Consider the following 25,038-nt stretch of genomic DNA (forward strand, 5'->3'; position numbering starts at 1 on the left):
GTATATTCAGATTTTTTACCAGTAACAGGGTTGAAACTGAAACACTAACATCCTCTGATGCTGAGCAGGAAAACAAGGTGTGTAAATGAGCGTAAGGACAGCTAACATACTTTGCATGGCACTGTAGCAGCTAAACCCATACAATGATAGCTTAGTTGTGTCTCCCCTTGGCTAGCGACACCAAACTAGCCTAGTCTTGTGTTAGATAGCTAAAAAGGTCTGGTAGTCCTGCAAACAGTGACAACACCCACGACAAGTTTGATGAAAAACCCTTTTTGTCCAATTTTAAATTTTTTTAAGCAATTAGCTCTCACACCCAAGAAACAATGCCCGGAAACACTCTATTTAGAAGTATGTTTTTCAACGTTTTTCGATAGAGAAGATTGGGCTCATCCCCGGATGATTAACAGTTCAGCTAATGCCCTTGATTCCAACCGTGCAGCCAGTTTTGATGGAAAATGATTCATAAATGGAAGGAAAGTCACTATTTTTGCCAAGAGCAAATACACTGTCCAACAGAAAGGTTGTTTTGTATTGTATTGTATTTTTAGGCTCATTTAAACTTAATCGAATGCCTCAAAGAGAACCAGACAGGCTTGAATAAGCCAAAAATGCAAGGAAACATATCAACATGGTGATTAAAGAAAAGTGTTTGGTTTTTTGGAGAGAGAGAGAGAGTGAGAGAGAGAGAGAGAGAGAGAGAGAGAGAGCTGGCTTTCATGATGATTCCTTATGAGAAAGAAACAACCAGTTTTAAATATACTGAGTTTTCATTTGTTTTAGTCATTTACATTGCATTTCAACCACCTTTACTTAACACATAACTGCCAATTTGCCTATTGTTGATTTATGTTACAGCTGCATTAGACAGGTTTTGAAAAAACAGAGTCATAATGATTCAGTCATCATTAGTCACTCATCTGTAATGACTGTATTTCTGTAGTGTCTCTCCCGTCACGTATACCCTGCTGTCTGAACATGCCATGGTGTAAACACTTGGGGGTGTGCTGTTACAGGAAAATAATCCACGATGGCATGGTGTTATGAAGTGGAGTTACTGTTCCCATCTCAAAGCTGATTATTTTCCAATAACAGCATGTCCTGAAGTGTTTAATGTCTCTTATAGCTCAGCAATTTGCTGACACTAACAATGATTGTTTTATTAATGAATGACGTGTCATACTTTTAATCCATTTATAGTTATGTTTGTTGACGCGGAACATCCATGAGATGAAATTAGTTCCTGTTATTATATATGTTATATGTTATGTATGTTATAAACCTTTATGAGGCGTTCCGTCACCAGCCTCTCTCTCAGCCTTTTTCTCTCTTGAAGTTAATCAATCAAAACATGTCTTGCTACTGAGAAACCACAAAAACTTTCCCACAGTGGAAAAACATGGAAGGTGAATGGTGATGGAAAAAAAAAGTGTTCAGAGTGGAGAGTCCTTTTATAAATGCATCATCATTGTTCAGCTGACATCTTTAAGAGATCAGGTTTGAGTGAGAAGTAAGTTTATACATTCCGTTACTCCTGGATGCTTTTTTCCCCTTATAGATGTAGACTATCCTTGCTCATAATCATTAAGTCCCCCATTCAGGCTTAACCTGTGGAGACGCAGTTGCAGTGAGTGTTTTTACAGAGTCGACAGGAGGCCAATCCCACAAGAATGAGAACCTCTCCAAAAGTTTTGTCTGTGAAGTGGCTGTTTTGAAAGTCGGCTCAGCGTGTCAGCTTTGATTTGATCACAAATGGTATGTAAGATGTTGAATTTAAAAAAAAAATCCAAATAATACATTTGATAGAGGGTGTCATTCAAATCATATCCTAAGAATGTTATATTTTCCATGCTGAATTTACTTCAGTCACAGAGAGGTGCGAGTTAGCCAAAAAGTGCTGTGTATGTGTATTTTCTTTTTATTTGAATGTATTTATCCATTAGGGCGTAACAGAATGCACACAGAAGCCTACAATCTCTAGCCTGAGATCCAGATCTGAAGCTGATCTGTCTCCTGGACTCCAGATTCCTTGAATAACTTGTCTGCAAGGTTTCAGATGACATAACGGGGCACAGACCTCGGCAGTTGCATGAGAACCAGCCAAACTGAGGTACAAAAATTTCACGTTGTCTCACATTTATCTTAACAGCGAAGTCCGTAGTAGAATAATGTTCGGTAAAACACGTATTAACTGATCGATCAGAAGACGATTCATTTTCCATAGTTCCAGCTGTGATTCAAATCACATATTTTTATTTCTTAATGTTTATATTAACATTCACGTTCTCGTACGATATTGTTTCAATAGTAACAGCTGATTCACAGGGGCTCGTACCATTTATGCTCTCCATAATTTAAGACAAATAACAAACATGGCATTATTTAACAAACAAAAAAAACATGTAGTCATTGATATGGTGAAGTTTGCACTAATGAGACTTTTATTTAACATGTATGGAAGGAGTCTCCAGTGTCAGGGCTTTGGAACAGTCAGGATAATGAGGAGTTTGTTTTATGGTTTTTCTGTAACATGACAAGCTGAGCTAGGGTCAAGGTCTTTTTATTATTATTATTATTATTATTATTATTATTATTATTATTATTATCTTCAAGAGAAAGTGGGCATGGTGGCTTAGTGGTTAGCACCACCTCCAGGGTTGGGGGTTAGAATCCTGACTCCCTTCAGTGTGCTCAGAAGTTCCATGTTCTCCCCGTGCTTTGTGAGTTTCCTCTGGGTACTCCGGTTTCCTCCCCCAGTTCAAAGACGTGCGTTGTATGCTGATTGGCATTTCCAAATTGTTCTTAGTGTGTGAATGTTTGCGTGATTGTGCTCTGCAATGGTTTGTCCCTTGGCTTGTGTCCCGAGTTCCCTGGGAAGCGGTATGGAAAATAGATGGATGGAACTTCAAGAGAAAGCTCTGAGGTAATGATCATTAATCTTCTCTAATTCCAGACTGCTGGGACTACGGCTGCTCCTAAGGCAATACAGACTTCATATAAATCCATAATGAACTTTTTCACACTATCTGTTGTTACCCAGATGAGGATGGGTTCCCTTCTGAGTCGGGTTCCTCTCAAGGTTTCTTCCTCTTAAAACATCTTAGGGAGTTTTTCCTTGCCACCGTCGCCACTCAGTGGCTTGCTCAGTTGGGATAAATTCGCACCTTTAATATCTGTATACCATGTTGATATTTCTGTAAAGCTGCTTTGAGACAATGTCTATTGTAAAAAGCGCTATACAAATAAATAAATTAATAGCTGCTTCAACATAAGTGATTAGAGGACTTTTAACAACTTTAGATGTAACAATAAATGAATAAAAAGTAAAACACGTCTTTCGCTGATAAATAAAAATTGCTGCACTATAAGATGAGTGAGACACTTCAGGACATGCTGTTGGAAAATAATCAACATTTGGCTGGCTTATAGGACATGGATAACAGCAGCAAGAGCAGAGAAGGTGGGCTTGCCATTTATGTAAACGATAGCTGGTGCAACTCCAAATATATTACTGTCAAAGTTTGTAAGCCGAATATTGAACTCCTCACAGTTGGATTGCAGCCATATTGCATGCCTTGGAAGTTTTCACATGCTATTTGTTTGTTCTATTATGCACCACCCTCTGCTGATGCACCAGCCACAAAAGAGCAGATGCATTCTGTGGTTAGTGAACTAATAACAAATTATCCCAATAATGCATTCATCGCAGAGAAATCTCTGAAGATTTTACTCATGTATTCTACACCTCCACAACTCACAAGTTTCTCACAGTATGTGGAATATAACACAAGAGACAACAGGACATCTGTTATATCCTAAAGTTAAGGAGGCATACATGTTTGCTGCTCACCCCCTCACCCAGATTTGATCATGATTTAGTGCATGTCACTCCCACAAACATACCCAGAGTTCACCGGCTAATCAGGAAAGTGACGAAATGGAGAATGGAGGTTCAAGAGGCTCTGCAGGATGGACAGGATGGACAGGGAAATGATTAATCATATGGGAAGGACATTGAGAGACTTAGCCATTGTATTATAGACTTCTTCAACTTCAGTGTGGAAAATATGATTTATGGAAAGGCAGCCCACTGTTTGCCCAATAACAAGCCGTGTATAAGAAAAGGTCTAACAGCCCTGCACCTTCCCCTTCTCTCAACCTCACCACAACTACTACTATTACAGCTGACTAAGTAAGGAGAGCAGTTGGGAGAACTCTAAACAAGCAAGGCTGTAGGCCCTGATGGAATCAGCCCCAGGGTGCAGAAAACCTGTGTCAGCCAGCTATGTGGTGTCCTACAGCTTCTATACTCGCTCTTCCTCAGACTACAGAAAGTGCTCCAGCTCTGGAAGACTTCCTGTATAGTTCCTATGCCAAAAACTGTGACATCTTGGTAGTCTGTTAACTAAGTATGTCTGTGTGTGTGGTACACATCAAAACTATTCATGCTGAGCATCGACCAAAAGATTACAACTCAGCACATTTTTACATTCATCTCAGCAATGTGCATGATGTTTGGCAGTTACTACTGTTTTAACATTCATTACCCTTTGGAACTGGGATCTACTCTGGTGTTCATGCAAACGTAGGTATTAAACCATTTCTTTTACATGAAATTGTGGTAACGCTTTACAGTAAGGTCACATTTGTTAACCTTAAGTAATGTATTAACTAACGCGAACTAACAATGGGAATTACATTTGTAACAGTATTTAATCTTTGTTTTTGTAAGAAAAATACAGTCTTTCATTATTTGTTCATGTTAGTTCACAGTGCAGTAACTAAGATTAATAAATGCTGTAAAAGTATTATTCATTCTTAGTTCATGTTGAAGGGTTACTTCAGCCAAAAGTATAAATTTTGTCATTAATTACTCACCCTCATGTCGTTCCAAACCCGTAAGACTTTCGTTCGACTTTGGAGCACAAATAGAGATATTTTTAATGAAACCTGAGAGCTTTCTGTCCCTCCATTGACAGGCTACGCAACTAGCACTTTCAAGGTCCAGAAAGGTAGTAAAGACATCATCAAAGTAATCCATGTGACCCCAGTGGATTAACCCCAATTTATGAAGCGTCGAGAGTGCTTTGTTTGTGCAAAAGAGCATAATTTACTACTATCATTTTTTAAAAATTTAAATTTCTCTTCTGATGAACAAAGAAAGTTTTGTACATCTTGAATGGAATAAATTATCAGCAGTTTTTTTTTTTCATTTTAAGTGATTTTTATATCTGAGAAAGATAATGTTCATATGGTTATGCTTTTCATGACCTTTCAATTTATACATTTACATTTTCCTACAGAAAGTTTTGTTTTGAGCCTCTGTGATTGTAAAAAGCTGTAGGTTAGTTGATGATTAATCCATTCTTTTAATAGAATGGTGTGCTGTTTTGTTCAGGTTATTGAATATGTTGCTTTCTGGTAAAGACTGTAATTATTCAAAATGGTTGTTCTGCAAGTTGAAGCCAACATGGAGTATATTCTTGTACTGCTGTTTTAAGGTGAAGAATATGGTTGTCTGAAGTATTTATTTACATTGTTTGTGGAATTTAAATTAAAAAGTGCATTTGCTTTTCATACCAGTTCTGTGTGTTCTTGTTATATTTACAAAATTTCTTTTACACTAAGTACTTTTTTCTGGCAACCACATCTGCCAGTTTTCACCATAAATTTTGCAGTTCACTTTTAAGCATACCGTAAACAGAAGAACATTTCGACCATATTTTTCACCGTAGATTTCTGGCAACCATAGCTGCCAGTTTTTTACCATAAATTTTACAGTTCACTTTTAAGTATACCATGTAAACAGAAGAACATTTCGACCATATTTTTTTTAAAGGTATATTTCTGGCAACTACAGCTGCCAGTTTTTTTATCGTAAATTTTATGCGATTTTTTTTTACAGTGTACTATTTGTAGAGATAACACAAGGAAGTCAGAGGAATGGAAGAGGCTGGATGGGTGGTAGACGTTACCTTGTGTATTATGGGAATGCAAAGCACAAGATTAAAATCTCCATTCCTGCTTGATCCAGTTGGGAAATTAATCCTGAAAAAACAAGTATGCTGGCGCCCTGCTGCCCCTCCAGCATGGGGCACATTGAGGGCAGCGTATCTCAGCCTGACTCTCACTGAGGTAGCAATGTTACATGTGAACCATTCAGATGCCCCTAAAAGTATTATAGCCCCTTTCTATTAAAACTAGTATGTAAATATATGTGGTGCCAATTATTTTGTTAGTTTTGCACAAAATCAGATTTTATCCTAACAGCACAAAAGAGATGAAATGTAAAACTTACTAATTACTGCTTAGTTAATAGTGAATATCCTGAAAATTAGTTAATATCCTGCTAACATACTTACTGAGTAAGTAACTAGTAGTTCTTCATAATAGAAATAGGATAAGTGTTAATTAACTACTCATTAATTCTTGCTTAGTTCCTGTAAGAGCGGGTGTGGTGTCCCATCTGTGGTGTGTTCCAGCCTCACACCCAGTGTTCCCGGATGGGCTCCTGGATTCACGATGACCCAGTCCAGGATGGAGCAGTTATTAAAGGTAAATAAATTACAGGTTGAATAGATTATTTAATTAATTGTAGGGATGGTTGGAAGTTTGAATCCTTCCTCAGCCCTGTGTGTGTGGAGTTTGTATGTTCTCCCATTGCTTCTGGGGTTTCTTTCAGGTGCTCCCAGTCTTCCAGTCCAAAAACATGTACTGTAGGCTGACTGGCATTTCCAAATTGTCCATAGTGTGTGAATGTGTGTATGATTGTGCTCTGTGATGGGTTGGCACCCTGTCCAGGGTATCCCCTGCCTTGCTCCCAGAGTCTCCTGGGAGATGCTCCAGGCTCCCTGTGTAGGATAAGCGGTATTGAAAATGGATGGATGGAAGTAATTGTAGGAAAGAGAACAATAACCCATGGACAGGATATGAGCAGATGAACTAACCAATGCTATTTGTATTTGTTATGTGTGTATTCCTGTGTCTCCCATAAAACTTTAATTATTCTGTTCTTTTATTTTCTGGTGTATCTCAGGGTATAGTACTTTTACCCTTCAATTTTAGATGCTTGAAGAAAAAAAAACACAGTAAAACGTTGCTTTGATGAGTTACACTTTCTGGAGAAGAATGGAAGCTCTGTTTCAGTTTAATCTGTGTATGTAAGAAATATCAGGTGCTGTTATCTTGAGACCTTTCAACACATGGCTAATGACCACACACAGACTATAGTTTGACTTTTTTTTTTTAAGCTTCCACTTTTTTGGCACCATAATGCACATTTTTGTAGGCAGACCATTTCTCAGTGCACAATGAATGGGAATTTTAATAGCCTGTATAGCGAAATATGAGACACATCCTTAAGCATGTGAATATGGGGTATGTTATTGAAATCACTGGTGGGCCTGTCATGGTCATTATGTATTGTTACACTGAATTATTGCCATAACGGAGCAACAGTAAAGTGAGTAATTCTTTAAGGAGTTAGACAGATAGAGAGAGAGAGAGAGAGAGAGAGAGAATAAATAATGTATGACAAAAAATCATTAATTCAAAACATTCGACAGGATTTCACATTATCTGCATTGTTTTGTAACATCATCTTCAGCGTTTTAGATCAAGAATATGGCATAAGGATGAAATTGTGTAATTGTTGATATGGTGAAGTTTACAGGGAGGAGATTATTTGTCATTTATGAAGGAGTATCCAGTGCCAGTGCTCATTTCTTCCAATCGACATAGCAATCTGGAATGAATGAAAAGTTTGCAGGTGTTTTGAGTCCTCCAATATTAACTGACAGCCCTGGAAGTAGCGCCCCCTTCCCCCATCTTGCATTACTAATCTTCTTGGCCAGTGCACTCGTCTTGACTCGATTTTCCTGCTTGAATGTCTTTTCAACTTAGCTAACATTAATTTAAGTATATAGTTAAAATCAGGTAACTATTTATTAGGGATATGGTCTCTGAAAATTTTCTGCTGAAAGAGAAGAAAGGGCAAACAATGATTAAATACACTGAGAATAAAGTGTCAAATATCATTAATTGTCAAAGTGTCAAATGAAACACTTAATGTGTTTTTTAAAATCATTTTAACTTTGTGTGCGAACAGTTTGAGCAGCAGTAGGTCAACAGTGAAAAATGTCACTTTACAATTAATGATATGCATTTTGTATTCAGAATTGAATGAAATTCCCGACATAATCACAACTTCATGAAACTAAGCTACCAGGAGTATCTATATCTTTATAGTTATCTAGCTCTGTCATGCATTTATTTTTATGTTGAGGTTATCCCTCCAAGCCAGGAGATGTTCAGGAAAGGACTTCCTGATATGAAGATCTTGCCTTTGAGCTAAGACTATATGTGGTTCAGTCCAGATTCTCACTGCAGCAGGAAGGCAAACAACCGCAGAGGCCCGATGAAACCTAGAACCCTTCATGTGACCACCGTGAATGACACTTTGCTTGTGAACCGTCACAGTGATATATGGCCCGCTGCTTATTGCTCCCTAGGAGGTAATGATGAGTGTTTTCCCAATGTGTGGCGACCCTTTAACTATATGCAGCAATGCAGCTTCTTACTCGGACCATATTGTGACTTTTCAGTCTTGCAGGGAGAGATAATGGACAGAGACCCTCACCCAAGGATGGAAAAGGATAATAACCAGTCTCTTTGAGGCATTTGTTTGCTGTAAGACGACTCCTCAGCACTCGCTGACAAGGTCTCACACCCTTCTCCCCTGAGGCCAATTTTAGCTAGATGGGTCTGATCCAATTATGGGATGGACGTGGCTTTCCATCACTTATTGTTAGACAGCTCCTGACTGGATCCTTGAAGACAAACCCCACCTGGACTTTACATCACCTCTGAGACCCTAATCTTTTTCTTCTCATCAACCCCATCTATTATTTTCTGTTTAGTACTCATGAGTTTTTAGAACTGACTGATCTGTAAGAAATTTCATTAGCACTTTCTATGAAGTGCATATTCATAAATGATTAATACTGTACTTATAGTTATTTGTAAATTGGTAATGGTTCCTAACTATACCTACCTTCTCCATATTGTCTGACTTGTGCTTGTGTTTTCTGACTTGTTATTTTGTTTATAATTTGTTGTTTTGTTTTCAGATTTCTGATTTGTTTGGCACTTCTCGGCCACCCGACTCCTTCCATAAATGTTAAATAAACGTCTTATTACAGAAAACTTAAAAATATGAAAGATTACACATTTTTCTTTGTCGAAGAACAACACAATTTCTTACTATGTTTATTATTAGGCTTAAATTATATGGAACGTTGGCTGTACAAGTCCCTGTGAATGAGTTGTTAATATAGAAACGATAATGTATTAGAATGAACACATTAGGATAGCTAGCTAGCTAGCTAGCTAGCTAGCTAGATAGATAGATAGATAGAAACTTTATTGATCCAGAGGAAAATTATAGCATGAGTAAAGTGGTAAAATTATGGTAAAAAACAAAAAAAAAATCACAGATAAACATAAATACAATAATGTGCAAAAAAAGAGAATCTATTACTTGAAATTTATTAAGGAGGGGAGGGAGCTTGTCTCTTTACAAAAAGAAAAAAGTGTAATCAAGGTTCTTAGATATTGTGCAAGTGTGCAATATTGTGGGGAAGAACGAGTGAAAATGTGCCATGAGGTAGTTCTACTACTACTACTACTACTACTACTAATAATAATAATAATAATAATAATAATAATAATAATAATGATAGGAAGAGCAGCAACACAGATTTAACTGCTACTGCTAGATGTGTGATTTATGTTACAGTTGTAGGCACTGCCAGGGCTGTGATTTCATTCAGCAGAGTTGTGGTATATTAGAGTTTAAAAATTCTTACAAGGAATCATTACAAAATTACAAAGAATTATCAGCACAGTTATAATGATTAATCAATATGGGCTTCATAGAAAGTGTTACTAAAATTTTTTTATCATGAAATCAGTACACTCATGATCTTGAATTTCTATAGCTCATTAAGACAGATGAGACAGAAAGGAGCTGACAGACAAAACCAGAAACACTCTGCTAACACAGTGACCTCAAGATGGAGTAAAGGAGCCAATGAGTGCTGATTCATAAATGATGAAATTACAAAGAAAAGTGTTCCATGTTTAAATCAAATAGCACTGCTGCCCACATAATCACCCAGACCATTGGGGTTTGGATGGCCTGCTGATGGCTACCTTGGTGCGGTTTGGACCATATAATTCTCAGACCTGTGTTTTTCCTGTTCGTGCCCCTGGAATGCATCCCCCCACCCCCACCCCCCACCCCCCAACTCCCAGAGGTCTCCTGCTGTGTCAAACGGGAGCGGACAGCAGGAATCTTGAATTGGCAGTCATCTCGGTAGCAGCAGAATGCCTGAGATAATCCCAGGTGTCTGTCTGTCTGTAACCGCAGCTGGGGGGTAAACAAAAACACATGCTACATGACTGACAGTGGAAATCAGAAACCTGCTTGTATTACATTTGCTGGATGTTTGGTGTGGAATTAATTATGCTTAGCTTTAGTACTTTGGTAACTTTTGACCTTGTTGGGTTTTTTGGTATAATGTTTTAGATAGATAGATAGATAGATAGATAGATAGATAGATAGACAGATAGATTAGGCAGGAAGGGAACAGTCTTGATGTGTTGGAAGCAGGAAAAATGGGCAAGAATAAGGATCTGAGCAAAATGATGATGGCTAGACGACGGGGTCAGAGCATCTCCAAAACAGCAGGTCTTGTGGGGTATTCCCAGTATGCAGTGGTTAGTACCTACCAACAGCGGTCCAAGGAAGAACAACCAGTGAACCGGTGACAGGGTCATGAGCGCCCAAGTCTCTGCTGAAATTGCTGGAAAAGTTAACGCTGACTCTGATAGAAAGGTATCAGAACACACAGTGCATCACAGCTTGCTGCGTATGTGGCTGTGTAGCCGCAGACCAGTCATGCTGTGTTCCCAGTCCACTGCTAAAAGCGCTTACATTGGTCACATGAGCATCAGAACTGGACCATGGAGCAATGGAAGACGGTGGGCTGGTCTGATGAATCATATTTTCTTTTACATTATGTAGACAGTTGGTTGCATGTGCGTCTCTTACCTGAGGAACAGATGGCAACAGGATGCGCTATGGGAAGAAGGCAAGCCAGCAGAGGAAGTGTGAGGCTCTGGGCAAGGTTCTGCTGGGAAACCACGGGTTCTGGCATTCATGTGGATGTTACTTTGACATGTCCACCTACCTAAACGTTGCAAACCAAGTTCACCCCCTTCATGGCAACGGTATTCCCGAATGGCAGTGGCCTCTTTCAGCAGGATAATGCTCTCTGCCACACTGCAAAAATTGTTCAGGAATGGTTTGAAGAACAAGACAAAGAGTTTAAAGTGTTGACTTGACCTCCAGATTCGTCAGATCTCAATCCGATCGAGCATCTGTGGGATGTTCTGAACAAAGTAGTCCGATCCATGGAGGCCCCACCTCACAACTTACAGGACTTAAAGGATCTGCTGCTAACATATTGGTTCCAGATACCACTGCACACCTTCAGAGGTCTTGTTGAGTCCATTCCTCGACGGGTCAGTTTGGCTCGAAGTTTGCATTCTCTTTTTTCCTTGGTGAATGAAATTTTTTATGTACCTCTATTTCACAGTTTCTTTATTTTGAAAAAAAAAATTCATTTATGTAATTATAGACTAAAAATTACAACAACTAACTCTAAATCTACACCACTTATCTCTATTAACACAGTCCCTTGTTGACATATTATTGATTCTATTTTGATTTGTTCACTTAAAATATTATATGTGCAATATTGTATCCAATTCTTTTGTTCTTTTTAATAATGAAGGAATATCTGTAAAACCCTACCTTGAATTAAGTGCTTTGTTGGCAAACCTTTGCACTCGTCTGTACGTCTAGTCAATATTTTCTTGAACTTTGCAGAAGGTGCACAAAACCTGCATCCCTAAAACCTTTACAAGCTCTATGTTGGCAGCAGGCTCCTGGGAAGATTTGCTGGGTTTGACTCCTGCTAGTATGACTTGGCTTCTTTTTCTTTTTTTCAACATAGGGGCAGGAATTAAGCAATATCTGAACATTTATTATTGGGCTCATAGGATGAACTGTCCACAATTCAACAAATATTTATTTTTTTACCTTGCATGTCCTTATATGGATAGACATGCAAGGAATAATATAGGAAAGTTCTGGTGTACTAGGCATTTGAAGTAGACATATGATAGCATTTAATATAAGTGTTTGTATAATTGCTGTTTGAGGAGCTGGTACAGTGGTTCCGAACTCAGAATCCCTTGATATATACGTATATTTCCTAAATCATGCAATAAAAATTACAATTAAAACTGATATAAAGTGTGTTAATACACCTCAATACACATTGGCATAGAGTCTACATGTCTTTGGAACTGTACTGGAATCCATTCTTCTAAAAGATATTTCCTCAGATGGTGGTTTTATTTGAACCCCATTCTCTTCCAATTTTGTTATTTGCCAATTCTCACTCACTAGCTAGTTCTCCCCTTTCACATGACAGCTACGAATCAGGGAAGGCTAACAGTGCTTCCTCTGAGACTTTTGACATTCCCACATCTTTACCGTAGCATCGAACTGCTACTCATGCTGTGTTGATTACACAGGTAGATGTTGACCTGCTGTGATATTACAGTCTATCACACCTCCTCCAGTGTCCATAGGAGTGGACACTTTTCCTTAACCAAAAACGTAACCAAAAACGTACAGGCCTTTTCTGTGACTAAGGTTGTAGCAAGTCCCTCTGGCACTGTTAATGCATGCTCAGTGCCACTGGTTCCATATGGCATAGGTCAGCTGCTATCCGCCCTCTTCCACAAAAATGAGCTCACATACATAGTGTTGCTATGATTGACAGCGGAGAAGGAATATGCCCTTCCCTCCCACCGAGAGAGCACAGCCAGTTTTGTTCTCTGTCTGTCGCAAAATATCCCTTCCTTACATTTCAGATTATATTTATACTTGTTTGTACTGTATACAACAACTTTTCTGTTCAACAACCTAGGCTGAATTGTTTTGACGTCAAACAAAAGATAACAATAAAGATCCTGCGAACTGAAAATAATATCTTTTTCTGGGGTTGTGTGGAGTCTCTGCTTTGGACAGACGGTGATTTACTTTATCGAGCACAAACGAAATTCCAGATTCAGAAGAGGACCCTGTTTCTTATCAAAATGATTTTATTTGACTTAGGAAAACTGACAGGATGAAAACACATGAAAACAAAACAATGGGATGAAAACAAATGCCTGTATAATAGCGTTCACCCGCTTTGTTTTTCACCGTTTCTCTTTGAACCACCAAATCCCAAATCACAAACACTAATGGCTTACAAATGCATCAGTCACACTGCAGATGTGGATAAGTGTGAGGGGTTCTGTGTTCACACGTGAAGGATACACATTTTGTTAGTTAATCAGCATTCATAGTTCAATATGTGCAAGATGAGGTGCATTATACTCAGCTGTAGAAATTTGAAATAACTGTTTTGTTATTAGTAACAGTAAATCAAAATGGGTGAGTAATATTAATATTAGCCAAATATTACCTGTGACAATCAAAGTCTCTTTAAGTACAGTGCAAAGCTTTGGGATCTTACCAAAACTGGCAGACAAGGAAAATGGATAGCTTAATGTCTGGCCTGCCAGCAGTGGTCATTTACATTCAGCTATTAGGACATTAAGAGCAATGTTTCCATAAGTTCATTTGGAGAACTTTATAATAACATGTAAATTCAGCAGCACTGTTGATTCAGCAGCCAACATTGTTGGCATGAAAGAAGACCTTTCACCTCAGAAATCCCAGTTTTACCCCAATTTAAAATTTGTGTGCAGATGTTTCAGATTAACTTTAATTACTGTTATTCATATTTCACTGCCAGTTATGAGTAAATACTGATATGTTATCTATTAAGGAATCAATCAAATGGGATTTGGAAGTGTGCTGTAATAGGAAAATTATGAATGATGAGGTGGTGCATGCAGCCCAATGCAAAGAAGCAAGGTTACTGGTACTACCCTGAAGCTAATTATTTTTCTATAAGCACACATGCTTAAATTTTTTATTCTACTTTTACCATGGCAATTTGCCAATGATTGAAATTTTTCGTTGAGTTCAAAATCATGATATTATTTATCCCTTTATAGATACATTTAATGTTGTACAATGTCCTTGAAACAAAATAGTTTCTGTTTTCACGTACATTGCAGGAGCTATATACAGTTCCATCATTAGTCTCTCTTTTCTCTCTCGAGGTTAAAAAGAAAAAAAAAATGCAGCTTGTCATGTTACAGAGAAACCGGAAAGCATAAACTCCTCTGTCCTGAAGACTTTTCTGCGTCACAGACTATTTCAAAGTGCTAACACTGGAGACTCTTTCCAAAAATGCTAAATAAATGTCTCCCTCTGTAAAACTTCACAATATCACAATATCGATGAGGTTTTAAATCCACTTGTACTCCGAAAACCTCTGTAAATGAGCTGTCACTACCTAAACGATAAAGTATTCGAACAAGCGCATTAATATGAACCTATGATTTGCAGCTGCACTACTGTTCATATAGACAAATAAGAATCCAAAATTCAACAACCCTGTGGTATGAGTGCAGTTAGAGAGTTCAGAAGCTTCAGAAGAAAGAGCAGTAAATATTTTTACAGTTAATCAAATAAAAAAGCACATGTGTGGCTTAGGGGTTCGTCTCACAGCACTGCCAAAAAAGATTCAACCTTAAACTTGTCACGTGGCCTGCAGATGCGCTGGCATGTCAACAAACCAATGCAGTACAATACAAAAGAAAGGGAACATCAAGCCTGATGATCAGTCCATAAATCTCATGAAGACACCCCTCTTTTTATTCCTGAGCCCACCTTGCCCTGGCTTCACATCACAGCTTAGTTTTATTCTTTACTTATATTTCTTGCAGTGGATGTCAGTCCTTGTTATTCATAGACTATATTTTAACCCTCTTTATAAGCTTGCCCGTAAATTAATAACTTGGATGGAATGCTTAAATGTAATATTATGTTATACTCAGCATCCTTGACTCGGTTTCAATCCAGCCTGTCAATACTGATTTATCCATATAAAACACTATTTTATCAGAATATATATATATATATATACAGTTTAAAACAGTTTTGCTGCTTTTTCCATATCCGTGTTGTTATTTTCTAAGCTGTTAAAGGATTTTATGGTCAGAATTTTTATGACCATTGCCCATCTTTCATAATGGTATATCTAATCTCTAAAACACTTTTAAAAGACTTTTTAAACGGTTTCAGATGAGACTGGAAATTCAGACAAGATGCTCAAAGTTGTGTGCAAGAAACCAGAAAATTGAAAATTAAGTTACGCTCATACACTCTTTAGAAAATTGGTTCCTCATGGGTTCTTTGGATAATTACGAGCTTTTAGAGTCCCTTACGGGTTACACCTGGACTCAATATGGAAATGAAAATTTGTCTTTTTCACACTGTTGTTTACAAATTGAAGAACCATTAAGAGTTGTAGATTTAAATCTTTTAATTCTATGATTGGGTTCTGGCAACTTTGGAAGGTGCTTTGGATAAAAGCCTTGGTCAAATGAATACATCTAATAATCAAATGAATCTTCTAGTGTGAAGGCTTACTTTGTGCAAAAGATAAAAAGGTATGAGTTTTTTTCTATCTTTAAAAAAAAAAAAATGAAATAGAAGCCCTTTGGAAAGCTAGAACCAGTAACATCCAAATAGCTTTTGAGGGACAATTTTCCCCCCTAAGAGTATAACAACATTTTTAAAAAATGGTTCTTTAAGAGTTCTTTGGATCAGTCAAATGAATAAATGGTCAAATGAATAAATGCTGAAGTCATCTTAGCTAAAAACAAATCCCATATTTTTTTAAATCCCCAGCGAATCCCCACTCTTTGAAAAATTGTTCCTTGTGGTTCTGTTTTAAGGTTCTACATTGTAGAGATTGTCTCACACTTGTTGACAGCTAGTGTCAAATTCTGTTAAAAGTTGAATATGGTGCTGCATTCATATAAAATCACCACACCACCAGTGTTTGTTTGAGTTCATATGATATTCTCATGAGATCAGGTTGCCTGTTGTTGCAAACTTTGACTTCAACCTTGACCTTTGTTTAAAGTGACATTAGGACCTGAATTTGTGGTGCAGACACAACACTCGTCCAGCTGCAGTACAAACCTAAAATTAAGTAGCCATTTTAACTAGCCATTTTATATTTTGATACATAAATCACCACAAGACCATATACTACATGGCACTATATGGCCAAAAATATATGGACACCTGACCATCACACCGATATGTGTTAGATGAAAATCCAGTTCCAGATTTATTCCGCTTTTGCTGTTATAATAACCTCCACTCTTCTGGGAAGGCTTTCCACTAGATTTTGGAGCATGGTTGTGGGGATTTGTGTTCATTCAACCACAAGAGCATTAATGAGGTCAGGCACTGATGGTGGTTGAGGAGGCCTGGGGTGCAGTCAATGTTCTCATTCATCTCAAAAGTGTTCAGTGGGGTTGAGGTCAGGGCTCTGTGCAGGACACTTCTTGGAGTTCTTCCACTCCAAACTTGGCAAACCATGGGCCTTTTAGTTCTTGTGAAGCGAAATTGTTACAGTGCTACAGTGTACAAAGGCATCCTATATAATTGTGTTTTTTCAACATTGTGGCAACAGTTTGGGGAAGAACGACCTATTGGTGTGATTGTCGGGTGTCCACATATTTTTGGCCATATACTTATATTTCCTGTGTGTGGGTTCAAAAAATGTTGCTGTTTTTTTTCAAGGCATGTTTTTAAAAGAAGCTCAGTTCGTTTGTTCCTTTGTCCTTTCCTTTTGGCATGTATTTAAGTAACTCTATTTGCAGCAGATGAGATGACAGTGGAGATAGCTCCCCATTGCCTTTGTGTCTAGATGATGATGAACGACACTTTCTAAAAGGCACTCCACCAAGGTCACCATGAATTGTAGATGAAGGATGAAGCTCTATCTGGTTTCCCAAGGCTTTAGCTAAACTAAGTAAAAGTATTAGTACACCTTTACTGACCAAGTTCATCTAATATTGTATGAGAATAGCAGTTTAATTAACAACATATCTGAAGTGGTCTTTCAACAGTTTGTAATTTTATTAGTTAAATGACAAGAGGTAAAGGGTTTACACTTATCAGTCAAACATTTGCTTAGAAATGACTGACATTTAACAGCAGCCTGATAAAAGAAGCAGAACGACAGGAAAAGATGGCAATAACGACTCGTTGTGTTTACAGTTATGGCAGTTTCAAAGGCTGAACCTCTTGTCTGTTAAATCTCCTTATGCCTGAAATCCTCACTGTGCTTATCACCGAACCCTGTAGAACTCCACTGACTGTGAGAATGCAGCTTTATGCATTCACTCCCTGTTTTCTGTGTGAACATTTTAATGATGTCTTGTAAGTTTGGTAAGTGCATTCCTTTGTGTTTGCTGCACATCATGTTCAGCATTGTAAAAGTTTGGTGTTAGCTTGGATAAAAATGTAGCCAGATGTTTCACTGGTATAAAGCATGGCCTGTAAGTGCAAAATACATTAACAAACCAAAAATGCACAACAGCACATTCAGAAACACAAAATCTAAAAACAGAAAGAGAAGGTCCTTTAGTGTTGCAATCTGTCTGAGATTTGTATCGGTATTTGGATTTAAACCCAAAGTGGGTGTAGCCTAAACTGGAAGTGTAAACGTGCCCATGGTGGGAATACACCTGAGATGGGATGCCAGGCTATCGCAGGGCACCATGTACACTCACATTCACATCTAGGGGCAATTTAGGATAGCCAATCTAAATACATGTTTTTTGGAGGTGGAAGGAAACTGGAGAACACAGAGTAAACCCATGCAGGCATAAGGAGAATATGCAAAAGTCTGTACAGACTATAACCCAAGCTCAATGTTGAACTGGGGACCCTAGAGCTAGAGTTTGCATCACCACAGAGTAATTTCAATTAGGGTCATATTTCCTCATACTCTAAACATCCTCCGGCTCTCCGTCTTCTGTTGTATCTCATACTGTCGTGCAATGTAGCCAATCAGCAGCGAGCATGTGACACTCAATAAGGACCTTCCGTTTCTGTTTTGAGTGAATGCTTTTGTGTTTTTGGTTTTCCTGTCATGGTTGTAGTTTTTTAATATGTTTTGCCACCATAGTCTCATCAGCATATGGTTTCACTCAAGTTCAATAACTAGTTTTCCCTCATCGTCGCTGCTGCTGGACCTCTCCTCCTCCTCCTCCTTCTCCTCCTCCTCCTCCATGTAGCTGTGTGAAGCATTAGGCTCTGTAGGGTTACTGGGCATGCTGGATGTGCATGTTCGATTTGGATGTATGCAAGAGCTGTTAGTCTGCTTTGAACATGAAAGACGTGTGTATGCTGGTGTTGTTTTTATTATCTGGCAGTGTACCGTGTTGCAAGGCAATGTCACGCAGGGTTCATTCAGCACGCTGATTTGTGCTGTTCCATCTGTTTCTCGCTCAGGCAATGGCCTTTGCGCTTGTGATATTGTTGAATGAGTCAGTCGCCGTGCAGAGTTTTTGTTTTGTGTCTCTTTTTGGACCTCCTTCTGAATGGCATTCACCAAAAGAGGATGAGCCAAGAGATGCCTCACATCACCCGGTCCTCTGGATAATGCCGTAAGCCTTTCACAACTTCCAAGAGGACTGTGTTCCTTCACTTTTGCATTACTTTGGTCAGTTTGTTTTGGAGCCACATTAGCACTGGGACTGTTTTCTCTAACATGATCTTTGTTGGGGAGACACTTGCTTTCATGTGAAGGGTTGGTTACTCCACAGATTGCCGGTGTAGCGCTAATGGAAACAAGCTCAGGCGATGCCACGTTGGCATTAGTTATGTGTTGGGATGCGGATAGGTCCGGATGTGGTTTCACTGCTATGTGATAGCTTTTAGTGCATTTTGCCTCCTGCTTGAAACACAGATATGTGAAAACACAAAACACAGATTGAAGAATGTTAGCAAATCTCAAAATGTGATATTATTCACTTTATAGAGTAAATAGTCTAAAAAGAGGAGCACTTTGTCACTGGGTCCATAACAAACCTTGCCTGCCATTTAAACCTTTAAACACACACCAACTTGGCAGCGCTAACTAAGCTACCTAAACATATAACTGTGCTAAAGTTAGGCAGCTTTGGATTTAGTTACATTTCCAGCAACTCTATGAGTAGCAGCTGCTTGACTACCTAACCTTACAGTATAAGTAATTGCAACCAATTTCTAGCCAGTTAGCTAACATTATGACATTCTGTTATGTTTTGTAATTCAAACCCTTTAACTGGCTAGCTAACATTAAATCCAGTAGCCAAGTTTGCAGACTAGCTAACATTAGGCTAACAATTATCTTGTGTAATTAAACCAGTTTGCTAGCAAGTGGGGTTTTTTTTTTTTTTTTTACAATTTTGAAATTCTCAAATGCCAATTTATTTAGCATATTTTGAGCATTTATTTCTATAAATTAGCAAAATAATCAAAATAGACTTAATATTCCCCTGCTGAAAACAACAACAAGAATAGAAACCTTCGTAGAATTTGTAATGGTTTTAATGCTTTGCATTAAAACCATTGCAGGGCAAGTAACACATTGCAAGTAACCCATTGCAGGGCACAATCACACACCCATTCACACAGACGTTCACACACTACAGACAATTCGGAAATGACGATCTGCCTACAATGCATGTCTTTGGACCGGGGGAGGAAACCAGAGTACCTGGAGGAAACCCCTGAAGTATAGGGAAAACATGTAAACTCCATACACACAGGGCAGAGGTGAGATTTGAACCTCAAACCCTGGAGTGGTGCATATTAAGGAGTTAATACCAAAAATTGTGCACAATGGTATTCAGACCTCAGATATACTGTAACTACAGAATTACGCCACTAATTATGCTTACTACTTAAGTAGATTTTTCTCATGCGATATTGGCTTTAGCAAGGAGCATATTTTCTTTTGGGTTGTAAGTACATAAAAAAAAATGGAATACCATTTGTGGGCAAAATGAAATACATAAACGTGACTCTGCTAATTAATGAACAGTATCATCCCTAATGCTATAGGAAAAAAACAACATCTTGGGCGCTTCTACTCAAGAGAAATCTGGCAGCCTCGAAGGCGTGAACTACACTCAGGTCATTTTAATAATCTACTTGTGCCAAGAAGTCATTGACGTAACTTTTATAGTTAAGTTGTCGACTCTACAGGAGCTCCTATCTCTTTTCACTCACCTCTCTTTTGTTTTCCATGGTATCCTCCTCCTGTTGTGTCCATGACCTGTTTGTGTCCCATGTCCCCATCCATTCTGTTCTATCTCCTCCTCTGCTCGTAGGTTCCAGGGGGATCCTCTTCCGTCCCCCTGTCCCAGCCTCCCACTGGAAGTTGAAGCTTTGGGAAGAACAGCTGACCGGAGGCCCTAATGAGAGAATAAATTAATTCCAGTTGTTTCAAATCTCTCAGAGTTCTGTAGCCGAAGTTTGGCCTCTGCTTGCTTCGCAGGTTCCCTGAGGTATCAGTGCGTAAGCTCCAAAGATTGAATTCCATAAACTCAAATGCTTTCACTTAGCTAGAGCCAAGGCATGTTGAGGTGTATCTTGTTTTTATCACCTCCTTCATCCAAGAGCAAAATGTACTACACAGACAGAGAAGGCTGGCTACTGAAAAAAAGAAGTGATTAACAGTAGAGATGGACACTTTTGTTGTCTTAATGTTTCCTTAAAGAAGATTTGAACATCTTCTACACACAGAAAATATGATAAAGCAAAGTATAATAATTTACATTAACATGACAAATGGTAAAAAAAAAAAAAAAAAACAAACAAAAAAACAATTTACATCATGCCGCTGAAAAGGAATGAAAAACGGTGGGCAGGGTGGTGTGATATGCTTTCCACCCAAAGTGTTTTATGCCCTTTTTACCACAGAATGTTTCCAGTGTTTACATACTTTCATTAATTAAAGAAAGACGTTTATTTGGAGAATCGTCCATACAAGTCCCTGTGAATGAGTGGTAATGAGTTAGGATGCATGCATTAATATAAACCCTTGATTTGAATTACAATTGAAACTACACCTTTCTGACCAATCAGATTCCAGATTTCAGCCGTGCAGATATATGAATTATTATCTGCTCAGATCGTCCAGTTCATGATTGCTTTGGCTGAACTCTTGCACGTGCCTCTGTGCGCTAAGTAGAGGCTTGGGTCATGTTGGTCATTTGTAATGGAGACCAAAAAAAAGCCCCCTCCCAACCCTAAGGCCAGTGCTCATTTGAGACCTCCATGCTGGAGCCTCTGTCCACTTCTTGATAATATCTATTAGATCAAACTTAATTAAAGGAGGTTAGTTAAAAGGCTATGGAGGAGGCTGGTGCAGAAATAAAAACTTCTCACAGATTTAGAGTAACTAAAAAGAGCAATAAGACTGATCATTGTGAAGAATGATTTCATTAATCAGGCTTATCAGGAGTAAAAAGCGAGAGGTTTTGTTTATTCTAAGCTCTTCTGATCATCCTTTGACCTTTCTTATTTTTGTTGCTGTGACTAATTCATGTGGCCTGTGACCTATGCGAAGGGAATCTCCTCGGAACTGCCACATGTCAAGTCAATGCTGTCAGGGCTTAAAAGGATTAGATGTTTTTCTTAAACAAGATTCTGATATTGAATGGCTGTGAATGATCCGGAAGAGGTCAGTATAGGAGCGCGTCAAGTTAAAAGACTATAAAAACTATCGACTACAAAGGAAGAGAGAATAAACAAATCAACTTGACATTCCTACTTTACTAAAAGTGTGCTGATTGAATGCAGTCTGTACCTTATTGTCTCAGTGTACATGGATTTCTTTACCATTAGAAGTGTGATTACAAATGATCTGAATAACAGTTCAAAAGGCTAGCATCGTAATCAACGCAAAATAATATCGCTGAAATTGTTCTCGACTTGGAATTAACACATTTTATTGAAACTAAAACTACTTCCATAATCAATGAAATTCTTTGGCAATAATATTAAAACCGTAAAATTCTTTCCTTCAATCGCTTTGATTTGTTATCCCAATGAAACCGCAAATGAATTAGAATGGAATAACTATTACATAAATGTATCTTACATAAATTTACAACAGCACTGTTGAATTCTCGATTCTGTCTGATCAGAAGGTGTTGGTTCATTTTCTATAACAATAATTCCAGGTGTAAATCAGAGATTAATATGAGTGCTTGTTTTAACATGTTATTGCTTCTAAAGAAACAGCTCATTCACAGTGGCAGATGCTCCACACAATATTATAAGCCTAATAATAAGCAGATTTTTTTTTTAATGTGCTGTTATTTAACCCTGCTATTATGTTATGGGTCAATTTGACCCATTTCCTCAGTTGAGGTGTCTGAAATACTGGTTAATCTCTCTTTTTCTCTTTTCCTCATCTAGGGTCATGAACTTACATGCAAATATGTCTACTTATGGCTTGTCTCGGACAAGCCATAATAAAGGTTCACTGTTTTAAACTGTTCTTTGCTGGGTTTTTGTGTGTGTGTGTGTGTGTGTGTGTGTATATATATATATATAAACTGTGGAAGTCATTTTGACCCATAACATAATGGATGCAATTTTTTAAACATAATAACATAATAAGAGGGTTAAGAAAGAAAAATATGTCATCATTGATATGCTGAAGCGTTGTATGTGGAGACGTTTATTTGGAATTTATGGAAGGAATCTCTAATGTCAGCGCTTCTGCATGGGAAAGTCTTCAGGACTGAGGAGCGTGTAGTTTCTTGTGTGTAGTAACATGACAAGCTGTATTTTTAATTTATTTTTTTGGTATTAAGTAAAAAGAAAGGCTGTTATGGGAATGACTGCTTATAACGTGCTATAACATAAGTGAGAACAGGCACTAACTTTCCACAATGGTATATAGGGTAAAAATGTGATGCCGTTCTTTATTAAGTAGAATATTATAATCATTGGAAAATAATCAACATCGGGGGAAAACGCTATAGGAAAATAATGAAGATTTTGCATCAGATAACAACACGCCACCCCAATGTTTATTATTTTCCTATGACAGCACATTATCGTTTATTTTATTCTTTACATACAGTATAATGTTCAAGATTCATTTCAAACATACTGTCTGCTAATTAATATAATAAGTACAAAAAAATAAATCTAATGTCATAGGATTATGTCACATGACATTCATGGCGTATTTTGGCAAGAGTTGTATTTCTTACATAAACTAATGCACTATAAACCAATCTGGAGTGATATATGTGACCAATTCACTCAGTAGTAGTCAGTAGTCTTATGGGAGTAAAAAAGGCTATAAATTCCACCACCACGCTCTATAACATAGGCCAAGGAAGTGGTGGAAAGGAAATTTCATTGTGGTACACAGTAGGAGCTGTTGTGCAATAAATGTACATTATGTACAGCTGTCCTGATTTTCTGCAGATACCCCTCAAATTCAACAAATATGATGCAAATATGAGTGGTTAAAAAGATAAAGATTTTCTGAGATTTTTAAAAATAATTTCTGCTTTGTATTCAACTGAGGATTTGTATTGTATTGGGGGGGGGGGAATCATTTTTAGTGCATGGTAAACATGATTGCAAGGGCTAAATTGTTCTGTTTGCAATTGGGTAAATGGGAAAGAACTTGTGCAAATGACTGTCAGTTGTCTCCACCTTGTGGAGATATGCAACTACATCTTTGTTGTCTGTATAAAGGTCCATGCTAACATTTCATGTGCTTCTTACTCATTATTAGCTTGAAAATAGTTATATGGTTAACCTCATGCTGTTTTAGACAAGAGAAGAAGAAGAAGAAGAAGCAACCAACATGTTGCATTTTCCTTGATTCAAGCATTACCAAGACCATGTGCACCCATGTCTGTGGAATTTTTTTGTATCTTCTTCCTATAATATTTATCGCTTTTACATTGCATTAGTTTGCGTTCTGATAATTATAGTTATGGATATATATAAGTATATCCAGTGGTGTGTGGTGTGGGGACAGAGATAGGCATCTGTTATGGGACTGGTCTGGTCTGTCTTATAGATGTTTTCGGTTTTGGTTTCTGTCTTTTTGTGCCTTTAGTAGTCCAGCTTTGAAGGTTTGCATATGACCACAATGAACACCTTTCCTATATCCTTAAAAAGTCCTTAAAAACGTTTTCTCTGACCAAAATCTATCAGAAGTTCTCAAACTTTTCGCATCCAGAGGTCCCTTTCAATGTATAATACAGCAATTTCCACAGAAATTTCCACTCAAAGTGTGTGGTAATTGTTTCGGATAATTATTGGAGTCCTAGAACTTTTTATTTGTGTAGTTTCCACCCACAGAACACCTTTTTGTTTTCAAATTGTTATTAGATTGGAGTCGTCATTCTTTATAGACCGATTGTTTTTGCTGAGCTGCTAAGAAATTAATAATTATAGTAACTTTGATAACGCTAGGCTGTGATTTCTACCTCGGTAACTTGGTAAAAAATGCAGACCCCCTCGCTATTCTTCACAGACCCCTGGGGTCTCCATAACCAGTAATTTATAGCATATAGTTCTAATTATATAGAAGAACAGACCTCTTCCTTGGTGCAAAATAAACAATCACATGAAGACATTAATATTATATCGGCTTCATAGTTCCTCTGTAGTTCATTGATTGATTGCATCTACATGAATTTCTCTGAATTAATGAATTTCTCAGAGATTGAATTCGCAAACCATGTGGTATACCTAATTATTAAACGCTGACAGTTCCCAGCTACTGAAAATCTGCTCCAGTTTATGGACATTCTCACCAGAATCATGGCTAAATAAGTTTTTGAACTCACCTGTGAATGAATCCTGATCGATGTGATGCATTCCACCAGGGCCCAATGCACATTTCATATTTTCCTCTGTAAGACAGTTGGATACTGGCCCATGTG

General features: G+C 37.9%; 1 protein-coding gene and 1 long non-coding RNA gene across 4 annotated transcripts; one reads left to right on the forward strand and one right to left on the reverse strand.

Annotated features, from left to right (window-relative positions):
* The first annotated feature begins 480 nt into the window (after nt 1–480).
* Nucleotides 481–6,924, forward strand: LOC128625347 (uncharacterized). Of its 2 annotated transcripts, XR_008388913.1 has the most exons (4): nt 481–1,755; nt 1,944–2,110; nt 5,906–6,135; nt 6,438–6,924. It is a non-coding gene; the product is annotated as an uncharacterized LOC128625347 (long non-coding RNA). The 2 variants fall into 2 exon arrangements; XR_008388912.1 differs by lacking the exon at nt 6,438–6,924 and having other exon boundaries at nt 5,906–6,256.
* A 10,246-nt stretch (nt 6,925–17,170) lies between these two features.
* On the reverse strand, nt 17,171–25,024 carry LOC128625167 (uncharacterized). 2 transcript variants are annotated; one of them, XM_053653291.1, is made up of 3 exons: nt 24,943–25,024; nt 20,339–20,523; nt 17,171–19,016 (listed from the first exon to the last, which is right to left on the reverse strand). In XM_053653291.1, exons 1-3 carry the CDS (start codon nt 24,998–25,000, stop codon nt 18,267–18,269), a joined length of 993 nt encoding a protein of 330 aa, XP_053509266.1. In that variant the 5' UTR covers nt 25,001–25,024; the 3' UTR covers nt 17,171–18,266. The 2 variants fall into 2 exon arrangements, with proteins under 2 accessions (XP_053509266.1, XP_053509265.1); XM_053653290.1 differs by having other exon boundaries at nt 17,171–19,019.
* Between the last annotated feature and the right edge of the window lie 14 nt (nt 25,025–25,038).

Source organism: Ictalurus furcatus, chromosome 21, assembly GCF_023375685.1.
Source record: "Ictalurus furcatus strain D&B chromosome 21, Billie_1.0, whole genome shotgun sequence".
NCBI classification, from domain to species: domain Eukaryota; kingdom Metazoa; phylum Chordata; class Actinopteri; order Siluriformes; family Ictaluridae; genus Ictalurus; species Ictalurus furcatus.